This window comes from Eptatretus burgeri, unplaced genomic scaffold, assembly GCF_056783735.1.
Source record: "Eptatretus burgeri isolate ZD-2024b unplaced genomic scaffold, Ebu_testis_v1 Ebu_testis_scaffold_34, whole genome shotgun sequence".
In the NCBI taxonomy this organism is placed as follows: Eukaryota; Metazoa; Chordata; class Myxini; order Myxiniformes; family Myxinidae; genus Eptatretus; species Eptatretus burgeri.
In genome coordinates, this window is record NW_028221984.1 from 140,596 (window position 1) to 161,739 (window position 21,144).

The window sequence follows — 21,144 nt, forward strand, 5'->3', positions numbered from 1 at the left end:
AAATTTCCTCCTCCCCACGGATGCCAACCCTTGGAATCTGGCTGTTATCGCTGCTTAAAATGCTATGTTTCAAGAAAAGAAGCAGCATTTACCATTTGTAATGTCTTTTGTATACACTCGGCTGGGGTTACACTCAAAGCGCCACCCTTCGAGGCTCATTGGGAACACTTTCCCATTCTGCCACCAAACATTTACATACTGTATTACTTGTGTGAGTTTGAGAGTGAAAGGAGAGGAGAGAGGGAGAATTAAACGTTTGAAAAAAGCAAGTAAAATGTGAGAGAATAGAGGTAAAAGCCAAAAGTAATTGGAGAAGAAGTTTGAGAGCTGAACAAGATTGTTCCTTGTAAAAAAAACCTTTTCTATTACCTCTCTGATTCACTTTGAAAAAAAAAAATCAGTCTGTCATTCGGCATAATGGCATCTCATGGCTCAAACATCCCTCTTGGCAGACTTGAAAAAAAATCTCACTGGTCTGGTACCTGAGACATATTATTTAACCCAGGAAAGTCCCACATGACTTTCTCATCCAAATGAGATAATGATTCAACTCTACAGATAAAATAGCTGAGTATGTCAAAGTTTTGGGCTTTTACTAACAGCCATAATCACACCTTGGTCGACCACATTCCCAAGCTGATCGAGTTTGCTCATTTTACACTGCTCAACTTGTCAGCATGATAACCTTCTATCATCTGTATTTCTGCTCTTATCAATCAAGCAGAAACATACAAACATTTTCTTCATTTCCAGACATACAAACACATTCATACATACATACATACATACATACATACATACATACATACATACATACAATTGCCTTGTGGGAGGTGGGGTGGTGGGGGAGGGAAGGGGGTTGTGCCCATGACCTGACCTTGGGTACCCTCAGTACTTGTGCAAAATTTGGTGGAGATTGGGCCCAGTGTATTTTTTTCCAAGATTTTTCGATGTACATACACAAACAATATGGAGAAATCTCGCATGGGGGGGTTATACACGACCGTTACTTTGGGTTCCTCAGCACATATGGAGAATTTGTTGTGAATTTGCCAAATCATACAGGAGGAAATCATAAGTAGGCTTCCCACCCTCACATTCGCCTGATCCTGGGTACCCCCGAGCACATCTGCACATGTCAGTTGATATTCACCCAGGTGTTTTTTTTACCTGTTTTCACCCCTGGTCTGTCTGTTTATCACTTGCATAATCGAAGATTTTTTTTCATGCATGTTGGTCAGTCGATTTTGTTATTCTGTCTGTTTTTTACTGGGTGAAATTTTTTTTTGCCAAGTAAGTTGGGCTGTAGTGTTTGTCTGTCTGTCCATTTGTCACACGATTTATGGCCACAGTTTTCAATCAATCGTTTTGATTTTTTTTGTGGATGTAGTTGACTGGCCAAGTACAGGAATGCTTTATTTTGGTGAAGATTTGAATCTGGAGCTGGATCTGAGAATTCTTAAAATGATTCTTCACCATTGAGAGATTGGGCCAAAAACGATATATAGCACAATATCTCAAAACGTTATGGACGGATTCGGATTAAACTTGGTGCACAGGTTGGGTGTACCACAAGGAAGAATTCATTCAATTTTGGTGAAGATCCAAATCCATATCTGAATACGAGAATTATTTAACTTTTAACTGATTCTTTTTAACTTCACCATTGAGAGATGGGGCGAAAAACGAGATTGCATGACAGCTCGAAAATATTCGGGGTGGATTCTGCAGAAACTTTGTGGACAGGTTGGGTGTGTAAAAAGGACTAATTGATTCGATTTTGGTGAAGATCTGAATCTGGATCCGGATTTGAGAAGTCTGATCTTCACCAAAAGATCAAAATTCTTGATCGAAGGACAGGAAAACTTGGTGGACAGGTTGGGAATTTTGGTAAAGATCCTAAACCAGCCAAGGACAGTCGCGCTTAATTTTGGTGAAGATCCGACTCCAGATCTAAGAATTTTAAAAGTGATTCTTCACCACTGAAATATGTGGCCAAAAGCTTTGCAGGAGATCTCAAAAAGTTGTGGACGAGTTATGATAAAACGAGGTGGATGGGTTGGTTTGGTGACAAGAACCAGTCGATTCGATTTTGGTTAAGGTCCGGATTCAGATCCGACTGAACAGTGGCATACAAAATGTAAACCATACAGCCTGGCGGAGGTATGCGCTCTACCCAGTGCCGTTCTGTTTCACCAAGTATCACTGAGTGATTTTTCATTTGTCTGTTTGTCAATCGCTTACTCACCCACAATCCCATGCCCACAAACCCACACCCACAGTTTATCAATCGCCCACAGTTTACAATTCGAAACCCACTCACCTGAAAATTAATCAGCAATTGCATTGTGCAACAATGAATTTGGTAACCAACTAATTTTGAGGTTAAAAGGTCACAGGTCAACTCAAGGTCAAACTTCAAAAATCATGAATTTTCATCCAACTAACCTGAAAATTATGCAGCAATTGCATAGTCTATCACTGAATTAGGAAACCAACTATTTTTGTGGTCAAAGGTCAACTCAAGGTCAAGTCAGGTCTGTCATGTATGGGAGAATGTGCCAGAGCAGCGCGTTGCTGTATCCACTTTCTGCCACTTCAGGGGCCTCCGTCTAGATATCCCCCAGGCAGATTCCCAGCCCATCCCCATCTCCTTGAGATGCTGATCAACCTCCTGAAACCATGAAGCACATGGTTGGCCCATTGGCTTCCTCCACTTACAAGGCTCCCTCGCTGAGAGAATCTGGTGAGCAGGATCAGCATCAGGAAAACAAGACACATGTCCATTCAACCGCAGCTGACGCTCACAGACTATGCAGGTAACAAATCTCATTTGAGTCTCTCTCAGCATCCGCTCTTTGGACACAAAGTCTGACCAGTGATAGTCAAGGATCCTCCAAAGAGACCTGGTACCAAAGGAATTAAGTCGCCATCTCAGAGTCCTGGTCAGAGTCCCAGTCGCACATCCGTAGAGCAAGACTGGAACTGCCAAGGACCTGAAGACTCAGAGTTTCGTCGTCCTGCACAGGTACCGGCAGCGCCACACCCTATCATCCAGTTAATCCATGACTCCCCAGGCCTGATCCAGACGTCTATTGACTTCTGGCACACAGCCAGCAGAGACATGGATATCACTGCCAAGGAAAGTGAATCTCTCTGTAACCTCAACATCCTCACCACAAATAGGCGCAGACAAGATAGCAGCACCAAGATGTCATTGAAAGCCTGGATTTTAGTTTTCACCCAGGAAACCCGTAATCCCAGCTGCTCTGACTCCTCCTTCAGCACCTTGAAGGCCCCCAAAAGGATATCTAGAGTCTCCGCAAAGATCACTGCATCATCTGCGAAATCAAGGTCAGAGATCTTGACATTCCCAAACGATGCACTGCAGCTTGATCTTTCCGACATCCTCCCAAGAATCCAGTCCATACAAGTGCAGAAAAGTTTGGGGGCCAGTACACACCCCTGAGGTACTCCAGTTACAACTGGAAATAAGTCAGAGATGGTTATCACCACATCTCACAGCACTCACAGGACCAGAGTATAGTTTAGAAATCAGATTAATCAGTTTTGGTGACAATTCACGAAGACCCAGAATGCTCTACAAGGTATCCCAATTCACTGAATCGAATGCTTTGCAGAGATCAACATCGACTGCAAGCAGCTCCTGCTGAAACTCTCGTCTGCGTTCGTTGAGGACCCGAAGACCAAGGATACGGTCAATCATTGACCTCTTTGGTGTAAAGCCTGACTGCTCTGGACGCTGGTGCTCATGCTAGTGGTGGTGAACCCTATCAAGAATTATCTGATCAAAGACCTTGCCTGGCACTGAGAGCAGCATATCACCCCTGTGTAGCCGTTGCAGTCCCGGTGATCACCCTTCCCTTTCCAGAGAGGGACAACGAGGCCCCTCTTCCAGTCAGTTGGGATGATGCCTGTGTTCCCGGCAGAGCACAGAACTGCATGCAACGACATGAGTACAGCATTTCCACCAGCCTTGAGAAGTTCAGCATGGATGCCACAGATCCCAGGAACTTTGCCCCATTTCAACCCGTTCAACGCAGCCTGTCTTTCCACAAACAAAAGTGGATCTCAGTTGAGTGGAGGGTAAGCAATAGGGATAGTAACACCCCTGACATCCAACTCAATAGCTGGTGGATAAGCCTGGTACAACCACTCAAAGTAACCAGCCCAGTGGGCCTTCATTTACAACTCCTCTGTCAAGATCGCACCACCCTCCACTCTCACTGCAGTACACCGGGGGACGGGCTTGGAGGAATGCAATGCGCAAATTTTCTTGAAAGCAGGACGAGAATCACTTTACCACAGGTGATGCTCCACTCCCTCACAGATTCCTCGCACATAGGCCTCCTTGTCAACCCTCAACGCACGTGAACTTTTACGTTTCTGCTCCCTCAACAGCTCAGCTCTGCCATTCAACCTTGACCTGCGACTCTGATCAATAGTATCCAGTGTCCCTTGAGAGACAAAATTCTTCTTCGCCCGATGGTGAGTTCCAAGACATCCACTGGCAACATCAAGGATGGCCTTGAAGGCACTCCACAACTCTTCAAGATTCATCAAAGCACCCAGACACACCAAATCTCCACTCAGCCTGTTCAGAACCTCCTCAGCTACCCTCTCATCCTTGAGCTTGACAACATCCAGCCTCGACTGGGATGGTACCATTTTCCTGGATTTTAGGCTGCAACTTCAGAGTTGCGACACCAAGCCTGTGGTCGGTATTGAGGAACTGAGCACTCCGCTCGACCTTGCAGTTCTGGATCATCCTCCAGCGACCATCAAAAAACACATCGTCAATCTCCTTTGCCACACCATCAGTGTTAAAATACCAAGTTCAATGATGAGCCTTAAACCATGAACCAGCCACCCAACGTCCATAACTTCTTGCAAAGTCAAGGAACTTAGTGCTATTCAGGTTCCCAGTTCCAGACCCATGGGGAACAACACACATCTCATAAGCATCCCTATCAGTTCCAGTTGATGCACTGAAATCCCCCAAGACTAGAAGAGTATTTTGTTTGGGGCACTGATCAACCACAGACTCGAGCGTGGCATAGAATGCGTCCTTCACGAGATCACTCGCCTCAGTCGGAGCATATTTCAGAGACTCGGGAAACGACACCCAAGGAGTGACGAATCCTTCGTCTCCTGATATGCTCATCGACTGGTGTTACCTCAATTATAAATGGTGTTAGCTTATTGGACACAGCCACAGCAACTCATGTGTCAGCTTATTGGACACAGGTGCGGCAACTTTGACTCAAAATTAAACTTCTAAAATCATCAATTTCAATCTGACAAAATAATCAATTTTTATCTGATTGACCTGAGCTTTGATGAAGATTGTCAATTTTAATCTCAACGAAATGGACAAATTAATGTATCCATGACAACCTTTGGAGAGGTGGGTGGATTTTCAAGTATCTTGCTCTGCTCGGTCATTTTCTTTTTTGTCTGTTTGTCTGTGAGCAGGATATCTCAAAAAGTTGTGGACAGATTCAAATGTAATTTTGTGGGCAGTTTGCGTGTGTGACAATGATGAATTGTTTAGATTTTGATGAAGATCCAGATCCCGCGACTCAAATTTTTACAGTGCTTCCTCACTAGTGAATGATGGGGCCAAAAATGATGTGTCGCACTGTATCTCAGAAAGTTGTGGATGGATTCGGACGAAACTTGGTGGACAGGGTGGGTGTGTGACAAGGACGAATTGATTATATTTTGGTGAAGATCTGAATCTATAATTATGATTGTTTAATCAATTCTTCACCATTGAGCTATGGGGCTAAAAACGATATCTGGCGTGAAATCTCAAAAAAAAATGGGCCTCGTATGTTTCATTGGATCAGCAATTGTGTGGCGGAGGTACACACTCTACCGAGGGCCCTTCGATTTTTCGATGATTTATAAACATCCAGACAGAGAATATCTCTGTGGGAGGGAAGGGGTGGACCCCTAAGTGCTCTAGTTTGGCTGTGAAATAATTCCAAACGCACAAACACTTGAAAGTATTTACAAATTAACACTGAGAAATGTCATTTCACAAATTAGGTTTGTCACCATATAATTATATTTAATCTCTTCCAATGATAATTTGAATGAGTAGCTTCGGATGGAGTTAGTCAGCATCGTATAATGATGGTTAATTTTGTTACAGACGAACACGTTCCAGGCCGTTCTGACAACTGACGGCAGACAGACATTCTGCCTGATCCAATTCATGGAAGGAAAGATGCTCTGGAGGCCTGAGTCTCGTGATCCAAATGCCAACCACGCACTCATTGGTTACCATAGGTACTAGAACAGAGTTTTGAATTGAGTGATACTGACGTAAATGTATCGTGATGAGACTACTTTCAAATACATAAAATGAGAAGAAGAAAAAAAACATTTTCATTGTTCATTATTCATCCTGATAAATGTTGTTTTTTTTGTTACCTTTAACTTCCTTTTCATGAAACTTTGCAGATTTACTCACCAACTCTATTATGTACTTTGACGTGATGAAACTCATGTCATCTGCATTAGAAGTCATAGTTTTCTTGTACAGTATTCCAAAATATTCTCACTCTGACACGATCCTTAGACCATTGTGAGACAAGAGGTCTCAGGTTCACGGTGGGTCTCAGGTTTAAGAACCCACATCAAGAATACTGGAACATGACTAAACTCATGTGAGGTTTCATGCCTATTGGTGTTTTTTTTTTCCAGTCTTTGGCATTAACTCCAAAAATAACATCATCAATGAATTTTGTATGTTGCTTTTCAAAAGGTGATTGAAGCATTTGGCGTGAGACAATCAATTCTCGTGGAGCCAGGATTTTTCTCACAAGCAAATACTACAGTGCATCCTAAAATATGTGTGTGTGTGTGTGTGTGTGTGTGTGTGTGTGTGTGTGTGTGTGTGTGTGTGTGTGTGTGTGTGTGTGTGTGTGTGTGTGTGTGTGTGTGTGTGTGTGTGTGTGTGTGTGTGTGTGTGTGTGTGTATATGAGCCTGGTGTTGGCGCAGTGGTTAGGGCAGCGGCTTGGGATCCAAAAGGTCCTGAGTTCAAACCCCGTTCGGCCACTGAATTAATACACCAGGGGGTTGACTCAGCCTGTCATCCTTCCGAGGTCGGCGAAATGAGTACCAGTATACTGGGCCGGTGTATACCCCGGTTAAAATAGGTGTACCATATCCCTGTGTCGTAAGAGGCGACCAGGGTTGCGTCAGGAAGGGCTCCGGCGTAAAACATGTGCCAAATCACTATGCGGATCATACGGATGATCCGCTGTGGCGACCCCGAACGGGAGCAGCCGAAAGAAGAAGAAGATATATATATATATATATATATATATATATATATATATATATATATATATATATATATATATATATATATATATATATATATATATATATATACATACAGGGTGTCCCAAAAAATGGACTCCAAAACCAGTAATGAGGAGACAAAATGTGAGTACATTTTTGGGACACCCTGTATATGTATATGTATATGTATATATATATATATATATATATATATATATATATATATATATATATATATATATATATATATATATATATATATATACAGTCAGACGCCGCTTTACGACGTTCCGGGCAACGACGGATCGCATAGACGACAGATCTGCCAGCTCTGAAAAAAAAACAAAAAATAAACATGTAGCTGAAACATTCCTATCGCCGAGTGATGGAGCCGACGTAGCGCTGGCAGTCGTATAAAAATAGCACGTACAATTCAGTGTGAATACATAATACTTGATAATGATAATAAACAACGATGTTTCTGGTTTATGTATTTACTATACTGTACTTGTTATCGTTATTTTAGAGTGTACTCTTTCTACTTATAAAAAAAATGTTTACTGGAAAACAGCAAGCCATGTCACGCAGCATTGTTCTACTGTACATCTCGTGTTTACCGCCTCTCTTGATTGCATCATTTTCCCGTGTGCTTGATTCTCGTATTGTTTTGTTCATCATGGACCTTAAGCGTACAAAATCCACTGCTGATATTGCCAGTAAGAGGTCACGTCGAGTGATTGACCTGGAAACCATCTTGCTATACCATATAGCCGAGGTGTCTAGGTTTGTGTAAGTACGATGTTCGAAAACGATGTTCGATAACGAAAACGATAAAAAAAAATGATGTTCGCACAACGACGACGTCGCTCAGGCCGAAGTCACATTTGCTCTACGGCGAAAATACGGCGGCCGTACGCCCTCTGAATTGACAGAAACGTGCAGCGGCCGCAGAGTTTCTGCGGTGGTTTCGGGGTGGCCCTACGCCGTTTGGCTATCTTTTACAGGTCATAAGATCACCGTGGAATTATAACGCGGAGTTATCACTTTTTTTCATTTCTACGTTTGCCGAAGCAATTCGGCAAGCCGAAAAAAAAAGAACTGGTAACAAAAAAAGAATAAAAAATATGAACCCACCCACGTAACTCGAATCAAACGCGTCGCCCACCGGAACGGACAATTCAGTCGTGACCCTCCTGGAACTACCGCCAGGAGCCTGTCACGGGTGGGGGTTTAACCTCATCACGATATATGTATATATATATATTTATACATATATTTATACATAACATATTTTTAATATGTATATATATATATATATATATATATATATATATATATATATATATATATATATGTGTGTATATATATATATATATATGTATATATATAATATATATATATATATATATATATATATATATGTATATATATATATATGTATATATATATGTATATATATATATATATGTATATATATATGTATATGTATATATATATATGTATGTATATATGTGTATATATATATATATACATATATATATACATATATATATATATGTACATATATATATACATATATATATATATACATATATATATATATATATATATATATATATATATATATATATATATATATATATATATATATGTATATATATGTATATATATGTATATATATGTATATATATGTATATATATGTATATATATGTATATATATGTATATATATATATATATATATATATATATATATATATATATATATATATATATATGTAGGGTAAGAATACTGATTCTGGCTCACTTTTCCCCATGTAAATGAATGGGGATTTTCAGCGATTCATATTTTTTTCCCTAAAAATAAATCCCCTTTTTATCCCAAGGTATATTTATTTGTCTCCCCTTTTAACTTGGAGGTTGAACCTCATTGAATTGAACACCTGGGGGTTGAACAGCTCACTCATTGAACCTATAAAGATTTGTTCATTCTCAAATTCCTTCAATAGTTTAATTTTCTTTGCACAATAATCCCCATCTAAAATATTGATAAACAAAACATTTGAATCTTTATATTTTTTAAGATACCCCATTTGTGCCATTACGAAATGATAAACTTCTCTTAATGCTCTCATCTGACCACCTCCTGAGCCACATATCATTTTGAGATTATAGTAAATTGTTTTTTCATTGTTCAATTGATAACCATCAAAGTTTTCAGTCCATTCAAGGATATTCATTTTTTTCTTTACATCCTCTAACTTACTAGTTTTTAAATTAATTCGCTTATTTGTTTTATATACCTTTGTTTTAGTTATTTTTTCAATAAGACTTATTTGATATTTTTCACATTCATTATGTTTTCCATTTATATACCAAGACTGAGATTTTCTCCACTCTTTAGTTTGATTAATACTTGGTTTAACCATTTATATATTGTGAAAAACGCGGCGGTAGCCCTTAAAAACCCTAACCCATCTTCCCATCGTTAAAACATAATCTATTTTATACACTCTATCATACAATATCCATATGGAACACAATCTATTCCATTATCTAAAATAAATCTCTTATCATCAAAGGCTCCTAATGCCTTTTTATTTACTTCTTCACTATCATATATGTTATGTTTATAACTTCTTATTGTATTCATTTTCCTATATTCTTCTTTCTTATTCATCAAACAATTATAATAATTTCTAAAAGTTATTGATTTCTTTATTACATATTTCTTTATTCCCTTTAACCTCTTATCAATCTGTTCACCATACTTATAAGCATATGCCTTTGCTCTCAATCCAATAAACTCACTCATTACTTTTCCACCCAACTCATCCTTAAACTTACCAATAACCTTTTCATTCTTTTTGGAAAATAACTCACTCTTCTTGCTGAAATTACTTGTATCATATACTCCAATATTTTTCTTCATATCTTCATAAACATCATCAGTTTTTATATCTAGGATAAAACTATCAGTATCCATATACAACAATGAAACATTTTCACCATACTCTTTCTTTAAGTCATTGTACAAATAATCATACATCAATATCTTTGATAAATCAAGAACTGCTGTTCCAATATAAATTGGTTTATCCATTACAATACTTTCCTTTTTCATATGAATTGCAGAAAAGTTCTCTGAAAAAACCTCTTCTCTCTCAAAACTTGGTTTATTTATCAATCTCGAAGCTTCTTTCCAAGATGTTGCGAATCTAATGTTTTGCCTGTTTCTAACATTTTCCATAGTCTTTCCAAATACAGCATTATTCATTAATTTATAAAAGTCCCCTTCAAATTTTACTTTTGTATTTGCTCTCATATCTGTATTGAATTGAATATACTTTTTCACCCAAGGACTTTGTTTAAATTTTAAAACTCTATGAATTTTAGCTACTCTCAATCCTTCTCTCAAAAACTGTTTTAAGCTTCTCTGATGCAAAACATATCCCTCTTTATCATAGAATGTTGTTAATAACTTTTCTGTTGATTTACCTTTAATATTAAAACTTTTATGATAATCACTTAACCATTCTTTCTTTGGAGTTTCTTTCTCACATGCAAAAGGAAGATCTTTATGCTTATTATGAAGATCACTCAGGTACCTCAAATCAACTTCAAAATAATAACCTTCTTCTTCGTCATTCAATTCCTCTTGAGAAGAAATAACAATATTCATCAAAGCCTTTTCATAATCCTTTTCTTCCACCCACTCTAATTTACCATAAGGCAGAGATTGAGACATTGCCCATCCATACAAATTATTAGCATCAAAATACATCAAATAATTACTATCTTTTTCACTATCATAATTTGGAAGATATTTATTATTTGCTTTAGCATATCTTTTTGAACATACTTGTGATATTCCACCTCTCTTGGACTTCTCAATCATCAAAAGCATATCCACATCACTGATTAAATCTATATCTTGTTTTGTCATTTTCAACATTGCACTCCAAGCTAAACCAGGAGCTGTGAAATAGTGGGCAGGATCTAATCCATAACAATTTTTATTATGACAGAGTGATCTAAAAGCTTCAAACACATCAGCTAACAATAAAACATCTGTTTTTAGATATAAATCATGATATTCTCCAAGGTTCTTTATCTTAAATAATTTCCATATTTCTTGTGCGTGTTTATATTCCTTATCACTTATCTCTTCTTCATAAAGGTTATTATAGAAACTTTCTTTTGATGGAAGTTGTGTTTCTTTAAATCTCATAAATGAATCCATATAATCATAAGGATAAATTCCCTTACTTGTAAGAATTTTCTCTTTACTTTGAATTTCATTCCTTGTTTGAATTTCCTCTCTCGTAAGAATTCCTTCTTTAATCAGAATTTCATCTTTAATCAGAATTTCCTCTTTAGTTCGAATTTTCTTTATAATTAGAATTTCATCTTCAGTTAGAATTTCTTCATTAATTACAGTTTCCTCTTTACTTTGAATTCTCTCTTTAATCTGAATTTCCTCTTTAGTGAGAATTTCCTCTTTTGGAAAGAATGAATTAAGATTTGGAAAAGAGTCCATGGAGCTTAGATTTGATGCGAGGTAGGCTAGTGGTGTTCCCATAAACTTGTAAGAATCTAAAAACCTAATACGAGTTAAAGGTTTTGTGAATATCATTTTTGAAAATGAAATATACTTTTGACTTGTGTTTGTTATAGCAGAAATATTCCCTGGTGTTTTTGAAAGTTCATTTATAAATAGATGTGTATCATAGTTGGCGCTGTTGTGAAGAAAGACTGGAATAAAAGAAGGTAATTTATAATTAAGATTACAACAGGAATGAGCGGGACCTCTATATTTACCAGTAAGATGACAATGGTCTCTAACTTTAGACTCCTTAATTTCCCCCTCACAAATATGGCAGATATTGTTCATTCTAAATTCTAATTTTTCTTCTTTGGTTAATTTCATCGGTTCATTTGTTTCTTTCATTAATTTAGTGAGTCTTATACAATCCTTTTCTAATCGTTTTACAAACTCTTGTGAAGCATTTTTTCCACGATAATGTTCAAGTTTGTTATACTTTTCTCCAACAGATGATTTGATATAATAACAGAAACCACAAGGAATATGTTTTTGATATTTATTTGTATATGGTTCTTTTGGATTAGGAGAAGCAGTATTTATCTTTTTAAGGATACATTCAAAATCAGCGTATATCACAAATGGGTGCATGATAGATTTATTATAATCTTCAAAATAAATCTTTTCACCAGGTTTAGGCATTGTAATTACAGCTGATTTATGATTACTACAATATTTTGAATGTTGTTCTAATCGTTCTTTTGTATGAAATGAATTAAGACATCGCTTACAAGGATATATTTTGTTTGCTGTTCTGAATACCTGAGAAGAGATTAATCTTGATAAATTATTGATGTATGTGTAATGTGAATTCTTTCCAACACTAAAATATAAAAGGTCAATGTGTGTTTCTTCATTTTTATAGTTGTTTGAAATTTTTAATATTTGAACTTTGTTTGTATCCGTTAATCCATATACATTAATAGAAAGATTATTCTTTTTCTCAAATTTAGGAATATCTGTTAATGGCATTGGGAATTTAAAATCTTTAATGTCCAAGGTATTCTCATATTTCATATATTGTTTTACTCTTTCTGAATTACATTTTGGTGGATGTAAGTGAGCAAGAACAGACCAGAGAAAACATTTATTATCATTGTTCTTAATATTAACAACTGCCTTCTTTAGTTTTATTTCTTTTGGTAATTCAATATAAGAAGAAGCTTTAAGAGGGTTTGATTTTAGAATGTGTATATCTAAAAAGATGATTTTTTTAATATTGAATCCACTTCCTACCACTGTATTATCAACATCCTCCTCTTGTCTTGATAGTTCTTCATAAACCCCACTATTCAAAAAATCTTGAAATGATGTTATAAAATGAAGATCTGTTCTCATATAAGGAGTTTGTTCTTCATCTTGTCTTTTCATATTCATTTTCACTCCCATATAAAACTTTAAAGTTTTTATTTCTTTTAATGTCTTTTTAATAAATTTTTCAACATCCGGTTTCACTATTTCAATTGATTCAGCTATTGATGATGGACTGGGTTCTCCAAATTGAAAAATCCTTATTTTTATATGCCCTTTAAATGCCTCATCAGTGTTTTTAATATAATAGTCTCCCTTTACTTTAAACTCATTTTTCTTGTGTTTTTGTGATTGAAGATGTTGATTATAACTACTCTTCAAAACATCCTTTGAACAGATATCACAATGTTTTCTTTCCAACTCAAGAGGAGATATTTGATGAAATAGATTAAATGTGTGTTTGTTGGTTCGGAGGTGTTTTCTATAATGTTTATATTCGTGATTACAAACATCGCAGTACGTTGTATTCACCATATTTATAGAATAAAACTTTGCTTAAACTAAAATTTTCTTGATGAAAATTTCGTTTAATTTATAGGTGAATCTGTGCTTAAAAACATTTTATCCTCCAACTTTTTCACTTAATAAATACAATGTTTCAAGACACAAAAGACAAGTTTCAATCAATCTCTTCATCTGTTAAAGATACTGAGAAATATGTCAAGGATGTAAAATTGAACAAAGATAAATATAACAACTATTGGATAAAAACTATTATGGTAAATAATATGAGTTCTTCAATTTCCTTCAGTGGAAGGGCTTTTAGTATACCTGGTAGAACATCAATTAAAGTATCTCTAACAAAAGTTTCTCCTCTCCTTCTAGTAATATATTCAAAACTAGAAAAAGCAATGAAACAAGAAAAAGTATCAAAGAACAAAAACCTTATGGATGAAGCTTTAGAAAGAAAAGATAAGACCATCTGTAATATGCAAGGAGAAATTTGTATTTTTTTCAACAACCCTAAAGATGTAAATCTTGATGAAATAAAGGATGTTAATATATCAGGTGAAATGACATTTCGTTCAATAGTAGTTAACGATAATTTTAAAATTACCTTTAATATAAAAAATGTTGTCGTTGAATCTGATAATGAAAAAAAGTATATTGATATCGATGGTAATATACAACTGAAAGTATAGATGAATTTCAGTTTAAGTAAAGTTTTACTTTATAAATATGCTAGACTTTCCTGATTCTCCATATGACAAATTTGAGAATTGTCCTGCGTGTGAAAGACAGGGATTAAACACAGAGTCAAAAGCCTATAAACAATGTATATTCTGTGATTATCTTCTAATTAATGATAATAAAAAATATAAAAAGGAAAATAATTCTTTTAGATTTACACCAAAAATGAATTACTTTACAAGATTGATTAGAGAAATGAATGTAAAGTATGAGGATGATAACACACCTTTCCTTACAAGGGAAGAAACTGAACGTATAAGAGAAATGTTCAAAGGATTGTTGTTGTATATTATTCATGGATGTAATTTTCAGGGAAATATCAACACAAGATATTGTATAAATAAAATAATGGATTATCTTGAAATTAAACCTGAACTTAGGATAAAATATAGAGTTTCTAAAAAAGCCAATAATAAATTAAATAACCTGTTTTTCAAATATATAAATGAATGATTTTTTACCTATTTGGGAAAATAAGATAAAATTTAACAACCATAAAAATCTCCCAAATTCATTAAGATGTCTCATAGTTGGTTCAAGTGGATGTGGAAAAACCTGCTTACTTTTAAAAATGCTCCTCACTCCCAACTTTTTAGATTATGATAATTTAATAATTTTCACAAAGTCGAGTTTTCAACCAGAGTATCAACTACTCTCACAAGGTTTTAATGCTGGTCTTCAAAAAGAAGATATAATAGGTTTATTTAAACGTCAAAAAAACCTAACTGATTATAACATTGAAGATATAATTCAACTATTTTGTGATACACAGAGATGTAAAAAGAAATCAAATCTTATAACTTGTATTCTTAGTGATAATACGGATGATATACCGTCTCCCCAAGATTTGGATAAATCAAAAAAGAACCTCGTTATCTTTGATGATTGTGTTAATGAGAGAAACCAAACGGTAATGGACAGCTACTACACAAGAGGGAGACATTCTTCTTGTAATTGTATTTATCTTAGTCAATCGTACTTTCAACTTCCTCGTCGTTCCATCAGAAACAATGCTAATACTTTTATTTTATTCAAGTTAAATTCAATAGATATCAATAATTTTTGGAGAGATAATTGTTCTACATTATGTAGTAAAAAGAAATTTGAGGATTATATGAAGCACACGACTGAAAAATATAAATATATTGTTGTGAAACAAGATGAGATATTAAGGGATATATTTTTTGTTTTATAAACAATTTCATATACAAATGACAACTATTATTATAAATCTTGTGGGTAAATCTGCTTCTGGAAAAAACTTTCATAAATCAAGGTTCTTGTGCAGTACAAATGAGAATATTGTAAATTTACTTAAAAAACACCCCGTGATACGCATTGTATCAACAACAACTAGAGCAATAAGACCTGGAGAAGTAAAAGGTGAAGATTATCACTATATTTCAGTGGAGGAACATATGCGATTGAGGAATGAAGGACAAATATTTGAGGAGGTTTCTCTTGGTACAACAAAATATTCACATTGTAAGAGTGAGTTAAAGAAACTAAAATCTGGTGGTGTTGGGATATTAGAAACTAATCCAGAAGGAACGAGACAAATTATTAAATATCTGAGCGGAGTGAAGATTTTATCATTCGGTTTTGATGTTGATGAAGAAACTCAACACAAACGTATGAAAAGCAGAGATGCAAGGATTAGTGAAGAAGAAATTACAACTCACATTAATGTTAATAAAGAATTTGATGAAATATTTAAAGAAAAGGATTTATTTGAACACATCTACTTGAATGATGAAGAAAAGGAAAATTTCCCTGTTGATCTTTACAATTCATTAAATGATATTTTACAATAAATAAATGGATACAAAAGAAAGAGCAAGAAGATTTAAGGAACATCAAGAGTTGGTTTCAAAAGTTGTAAAACAACAGGAAGACATAAAGAAGAAACGCAGACAGAAACTAACGGGCGAAGAAGCATTTGAAAAAACAAGAGAAATTTTTTAAACCACTTTTAAAAACTTCCCAAGAAAAAATGAAAGATGTTTCCACAGTTCCCACAGTAGAATATACTCCTAGAAAGCTTCAAATGTTAAAAGATTTCAGTCAAATGACGGAGGAAGAATTAGAGCATTTAGGAGAATTAGAATATGATGATGAAGGTTTATTTCAACAACTGGAAGAGATTAATCAACCCCTGATTATATTGTGAATGCTGTTCAAAACAATGAATATTCAGCGGATTCAAAAACCAAAGCAGGACTCATTCCAACAGAACAACCAGCAATATTTCATCTTGTTCAAGAAAAGGTATTGATATTTAATGATGAATTAAGGTTCTTAAGTTCTGCTCAACCCCTGTTAAACTAACTCCGAGATTAATGTTTCTTCTCACAAAAGATGGAAGACAAGGTTCAACTGTGAGGGATGAATCAAAGTATATTGATAAACCATTGGATATGGAAAATAATGATGATAGAGTATATATTGATTTGCTGAACACTCTAAATTATAAGGTTATTCTTTCTGGTAAAAGTAGGAAGAATGAGAAGGAGAAACACATTATTCAGGCTTTAAGTATCCTTGGTTCAGGTATTAGTTTTCTTCCAAATGACCCATCGCAATTAGTTAATAGACTGTTATTGTTGTTCGGCAGTAAGAAGGCTGGAAATAACAATTGTTTTAATGAAGCATCAGCCATTTTAGACCAGTTGATGAACATGAAAATAATTAATAAATCTCAATATAAAGACATTTTATCTCATATTAAATAAGATGAGAAGCACAATCCTGAGTTTTAATTTCACAACAAGCGACCACACATCTTCATTCCCATACCCACTACAACTTGACACAACAAAAGAATATGAGGCATCTTTATTGTCCATGGAGACTTATAATACCTTATTTAATATAACCGAGAAAAATGACAAGTTTAGTTATAATCCGGGAAGTGGATACAAAACGATAACAGTCTCACCCGGAGCATACGAGATTTCTCAAATATCTTCCGAAATTGCTCGTCTTATGAAAGAACAGGGTGATGAACCAAAAAATATTGTTATAAACATTCAAAAACATACTTCAAAATCAACGATTAAAGTTAAAAATAACTACAAGGTTGATTTCACAATTGATAATTCATTTAGAGAGTTATTAGGTTTCTCCTCAAAAAAGATTGAAACTAATGGGACGTTTTACAGTGATAATGTCATTCAAATATCCTCAGGAATAAATTCGGTGTTAATTCACTGTGATTTGATTGATGGTGCTTATAATGATGGATTAAAAACAAATACAATATTTTCATTCAGCGCATACTCAACCCCAATTGGTTATAAATTCAATATGGAGCCTAAAAATTTGGTTTATCTACCTGTGTCAGGAAAAACCATACACAGAGTAAATTTTAGGATAACCGACCAAGATAATCGTGTGATCTCTTTTAATGGAGAAGTTATATCCATCAGAATTCACCTACGTGAAGTTTTTCAATAAATAAATACGATGGTTATTGTGAGGAAGCACGAGTTGGGAAAATATAAAATAATTACAGGGGATGGGATGTTCCTTTCCCCGTACTACAAGGGTGAAGGGATGTATCTTGGTAGAGGATACTATAAACCTAAGAGACAAAGGGGTGTCGGACATCAATTTAGAGGAGATGGGATAATTGATACTCTCATGGGTATTGGTTCAACTATTCTTAAACATAAAGACCTAATTGGTTCAACTGCTTCTGCTGTGGGAAATGTAGCAGGTGCTGTAAAGAGTATAAAAGATGCTCAGAAAGAATCTCATAAATTACAAGCAATAAAAGAAATTAAGAAAGGTAAAACTCAGTTGTCCCCCCAAGAACGACAGAAAATAATTCAAATACTTGGATCAGGGTTTCAAAAGTTTTAACATCTTTTTTCCTAAATAAATACAAGTATGGAAGCAATTGATAGTATCTATGATTTGGATGATACTATTATTATCTCAAACTCCACTAAAAAAGAAGATTACTTCAAGGTAAATGCAATAACTGGAACAGACTGGAATACAAATGGTACAAAAAGTTTTGAAATAAATAATCAACAAACCTATTTGAATCTCTCCGAAAGTTTCTTGTTGTGTAAATTTAAATTCACTAAGGCTGGGAATAACACAAACGCTACACTTGTAAATGATTTCTTCTGGAAAATGTTTGATAGTGTGCGATTGTATATTGGAACACAAGAAGTTGAAGCGGTTGATTATGTCTCTGCTGTATCTGAAATGATGAAATTTACACTCTATACATTCAGTGATAGAATGGGAAAGGGGTCTGTCGAAGATTTTATTCCTGATATGTCAACGGGAACAAACACAGACCCTGGATATATTCAAAGGAAAGGAATGTATAATGATGATACAAAAGCAGAAAATAGTTTTACTGTGGCAGTTCCTCTTAAAAGTATATTTGGATTTTGTGATTATGATAAAGTTCTGTATGGTCTTAAAATTAGATTTCAACTACAAAGGAATGATAATGAAAATAGATTGCTTTTTGGTGTTGGTAATGCTTTTGGTGATCAGAATAAATTTGTAATTGAGGAGATGAGTTGGTATATCAGTGAATATACTCCTAATCTTAAAACAGAAGAGATGTTGAATCGAAGACTTAACTCAAAGAAACCACTCAGTGTATCATACCTCAAAAGAAGATGTCAACACGTTAAACTCAATCAAACTACTTACACGTGGAATTTGGGTGTTCTGGAAGGAAAGCCACGATATCTGTGGATGATTTTTAAAAAGCCAGATGGTGATACTGCGACTGATAAGAATAATGCATTGAGTGATAATGCTAAGGTGAAACAACTTCGCGTTTCTCTAGATGGAACATTTTATCCACGAGATAGATTGGAAATTAATTGGGAAAAAAATGATTTTGCTGAAGCATACAAGTCTTACCAAAAGGTGTGTGAAAGTAATGGAAATAAAGAACCTATTTTAGATATGACAGAATTTAAAAGTTTGTATACAATCTATACGTTTGACCTGAGCGCTCAAAAAGAAACTATAAAGTCTAATCGAGTGGATACTTCCCTATACATTGAAAGAGGAGAGAGTGAAGAAGTTGATACATATTGTTTGCTTTTGGAAGAAACAGAATTGCAGATTAATACAGATAATGGTGTGATGATTAGTCTCACATAATTTTTTGTTAAATAAATGAGTGGCAAAGTACCAACTGGGGTATATGTTAATCAAATCAATCTTCATAAACTATCATCTTGTGTTCAAAATCAAAAGCCTTGTACGATTAACGTTAATACAATTCAGAGAAAAGGAGCAGTAAGAATTGATGTTTTGCTCACAAGAGAACAGGTTAAAATCTTGAATGACACTGGCTCACTTAAAATTAAAATGACAAAACCAATGTTGAAAAAATATTCAATAAGAGAGACGAGTGGAGGATTTCTCCCATTTCTAATTCCTTTATTTGCTGGTTTAAGTGCGGTTGGAGCATTGACGGGTGGTATTTCAACAGCGGTCAAAACTGCCAACGAAAGGAAGGCTCAACTCCAGGCTCAAAAAGAATTGGAAAGACATAACAAAGAGTTGGAGAAACAAATTAGTGGAAGTGGTGTAATTGTAGATTTTGCTGAAAAACTTGAAGGTCTGCCTGATAAAGCGAGATTGTTAGTTGGAGATATGCTTTCTTCTATAGCACAAGCAGGTGTAAAATTAACGAAAAGAGGTAATGGATTATATCTTTCTAATAAATAAATGAGCATTGATGAGTGGTTGAAAGAATTTGGAAAGAATACAACATCAAATTTACAACTTGTCAAATATTGTAAGAAATTAAAAATTCATAATGTGGTTATTTGTATGAGAGATGAATTAACAAATGTGTCGAAACATACAAAGAATATTATTATGAACTTAGAAGATAATGATGGGAACGGTTCTCATTGGGTTTGTATTTTTAATAGTCAAGACAAATATTATTTTGATAGTTTTGGTCTTCCACCACCTGTTGAAGTCATAAAATTCTTACAGAATGGTGTTTATCAAACATTTCAAGTCCAAGAATTAAATTCCAAGTGTTGTGGTCAATTATGTCTATATGTGTTATTTCAACTCAACAAAAATAAAAAATTTTATGATATTATTTTTAATCTAATATAAATGACTTATGTTGGTAAAGATGGTTCTATCTTTGGTGTATCTCAAGAACTGGATATTGATTTATCAAATTATTACACAAAGGCACAGGCTGAACGACATAAATATAATATAAACAAAAATATTAACATGAAAAATGCTTATAAATTAAAAAATTATCCAAGCCCGACTGACGCGAATGACTTGGTGAGATTAAGCGATTTATCACAATATATATACTTAAATAAAACGGCTGTGTATTCTAAAGATACAGAAGTGTTGATATTATCTCCAGGTCATACAGAATTCACAGTTCGAATTAAAATAAATTTTTATAAAGAAGGGCGTATCGTTTGTATGAGAATAGAACAATGGGGGTATGATATGAATGATTTAGGGTATAATTGGTCATTTAAAATTAACCTCGAAGACCTGGAACAATTAAATCAGTCTCGTAAGGAAGAATATTATCCACTTGGTATCGAGAATGAGTTTTGTGGAGCCACGATTAGTAAACAACAAATAAAAGAATTTAATAAGGGTAAATATAATAATGGTTTTGCCCTTGTTTATCTCATGAAAACAGAAAAAACAGGATTATATAT

The 21,144-nt window shown here is 34.7% G+C and overlaps 1 protein-coding gene across 7 annotated transcripts in view; it reads left to right on the forward strand.

The window, feature by feature from the left end:
- LOC147007731 (uncharacterized) overlaps nucleotides 1–21,144 on the forward strand; it is a 218,407-nt gene that overhangs the window by 134,270 nt on the left and 62,993 nt on the right. For all 7 annotated transcript variants that reach the window (XM_085866511.1, XM_085866515.1, XM_085866513.1 and 4 more), the window contains one exon: nucleotides 6,182–6,318. In XM_085866511.1, the coding sequence (XP_085722637.1) occupies nucleotides 6,182–6,318 (137 nt within the window). The remainder of the gene's footprint in view (nucleotides 1–6,181; nucleotides 6,319–21,144) is intronic.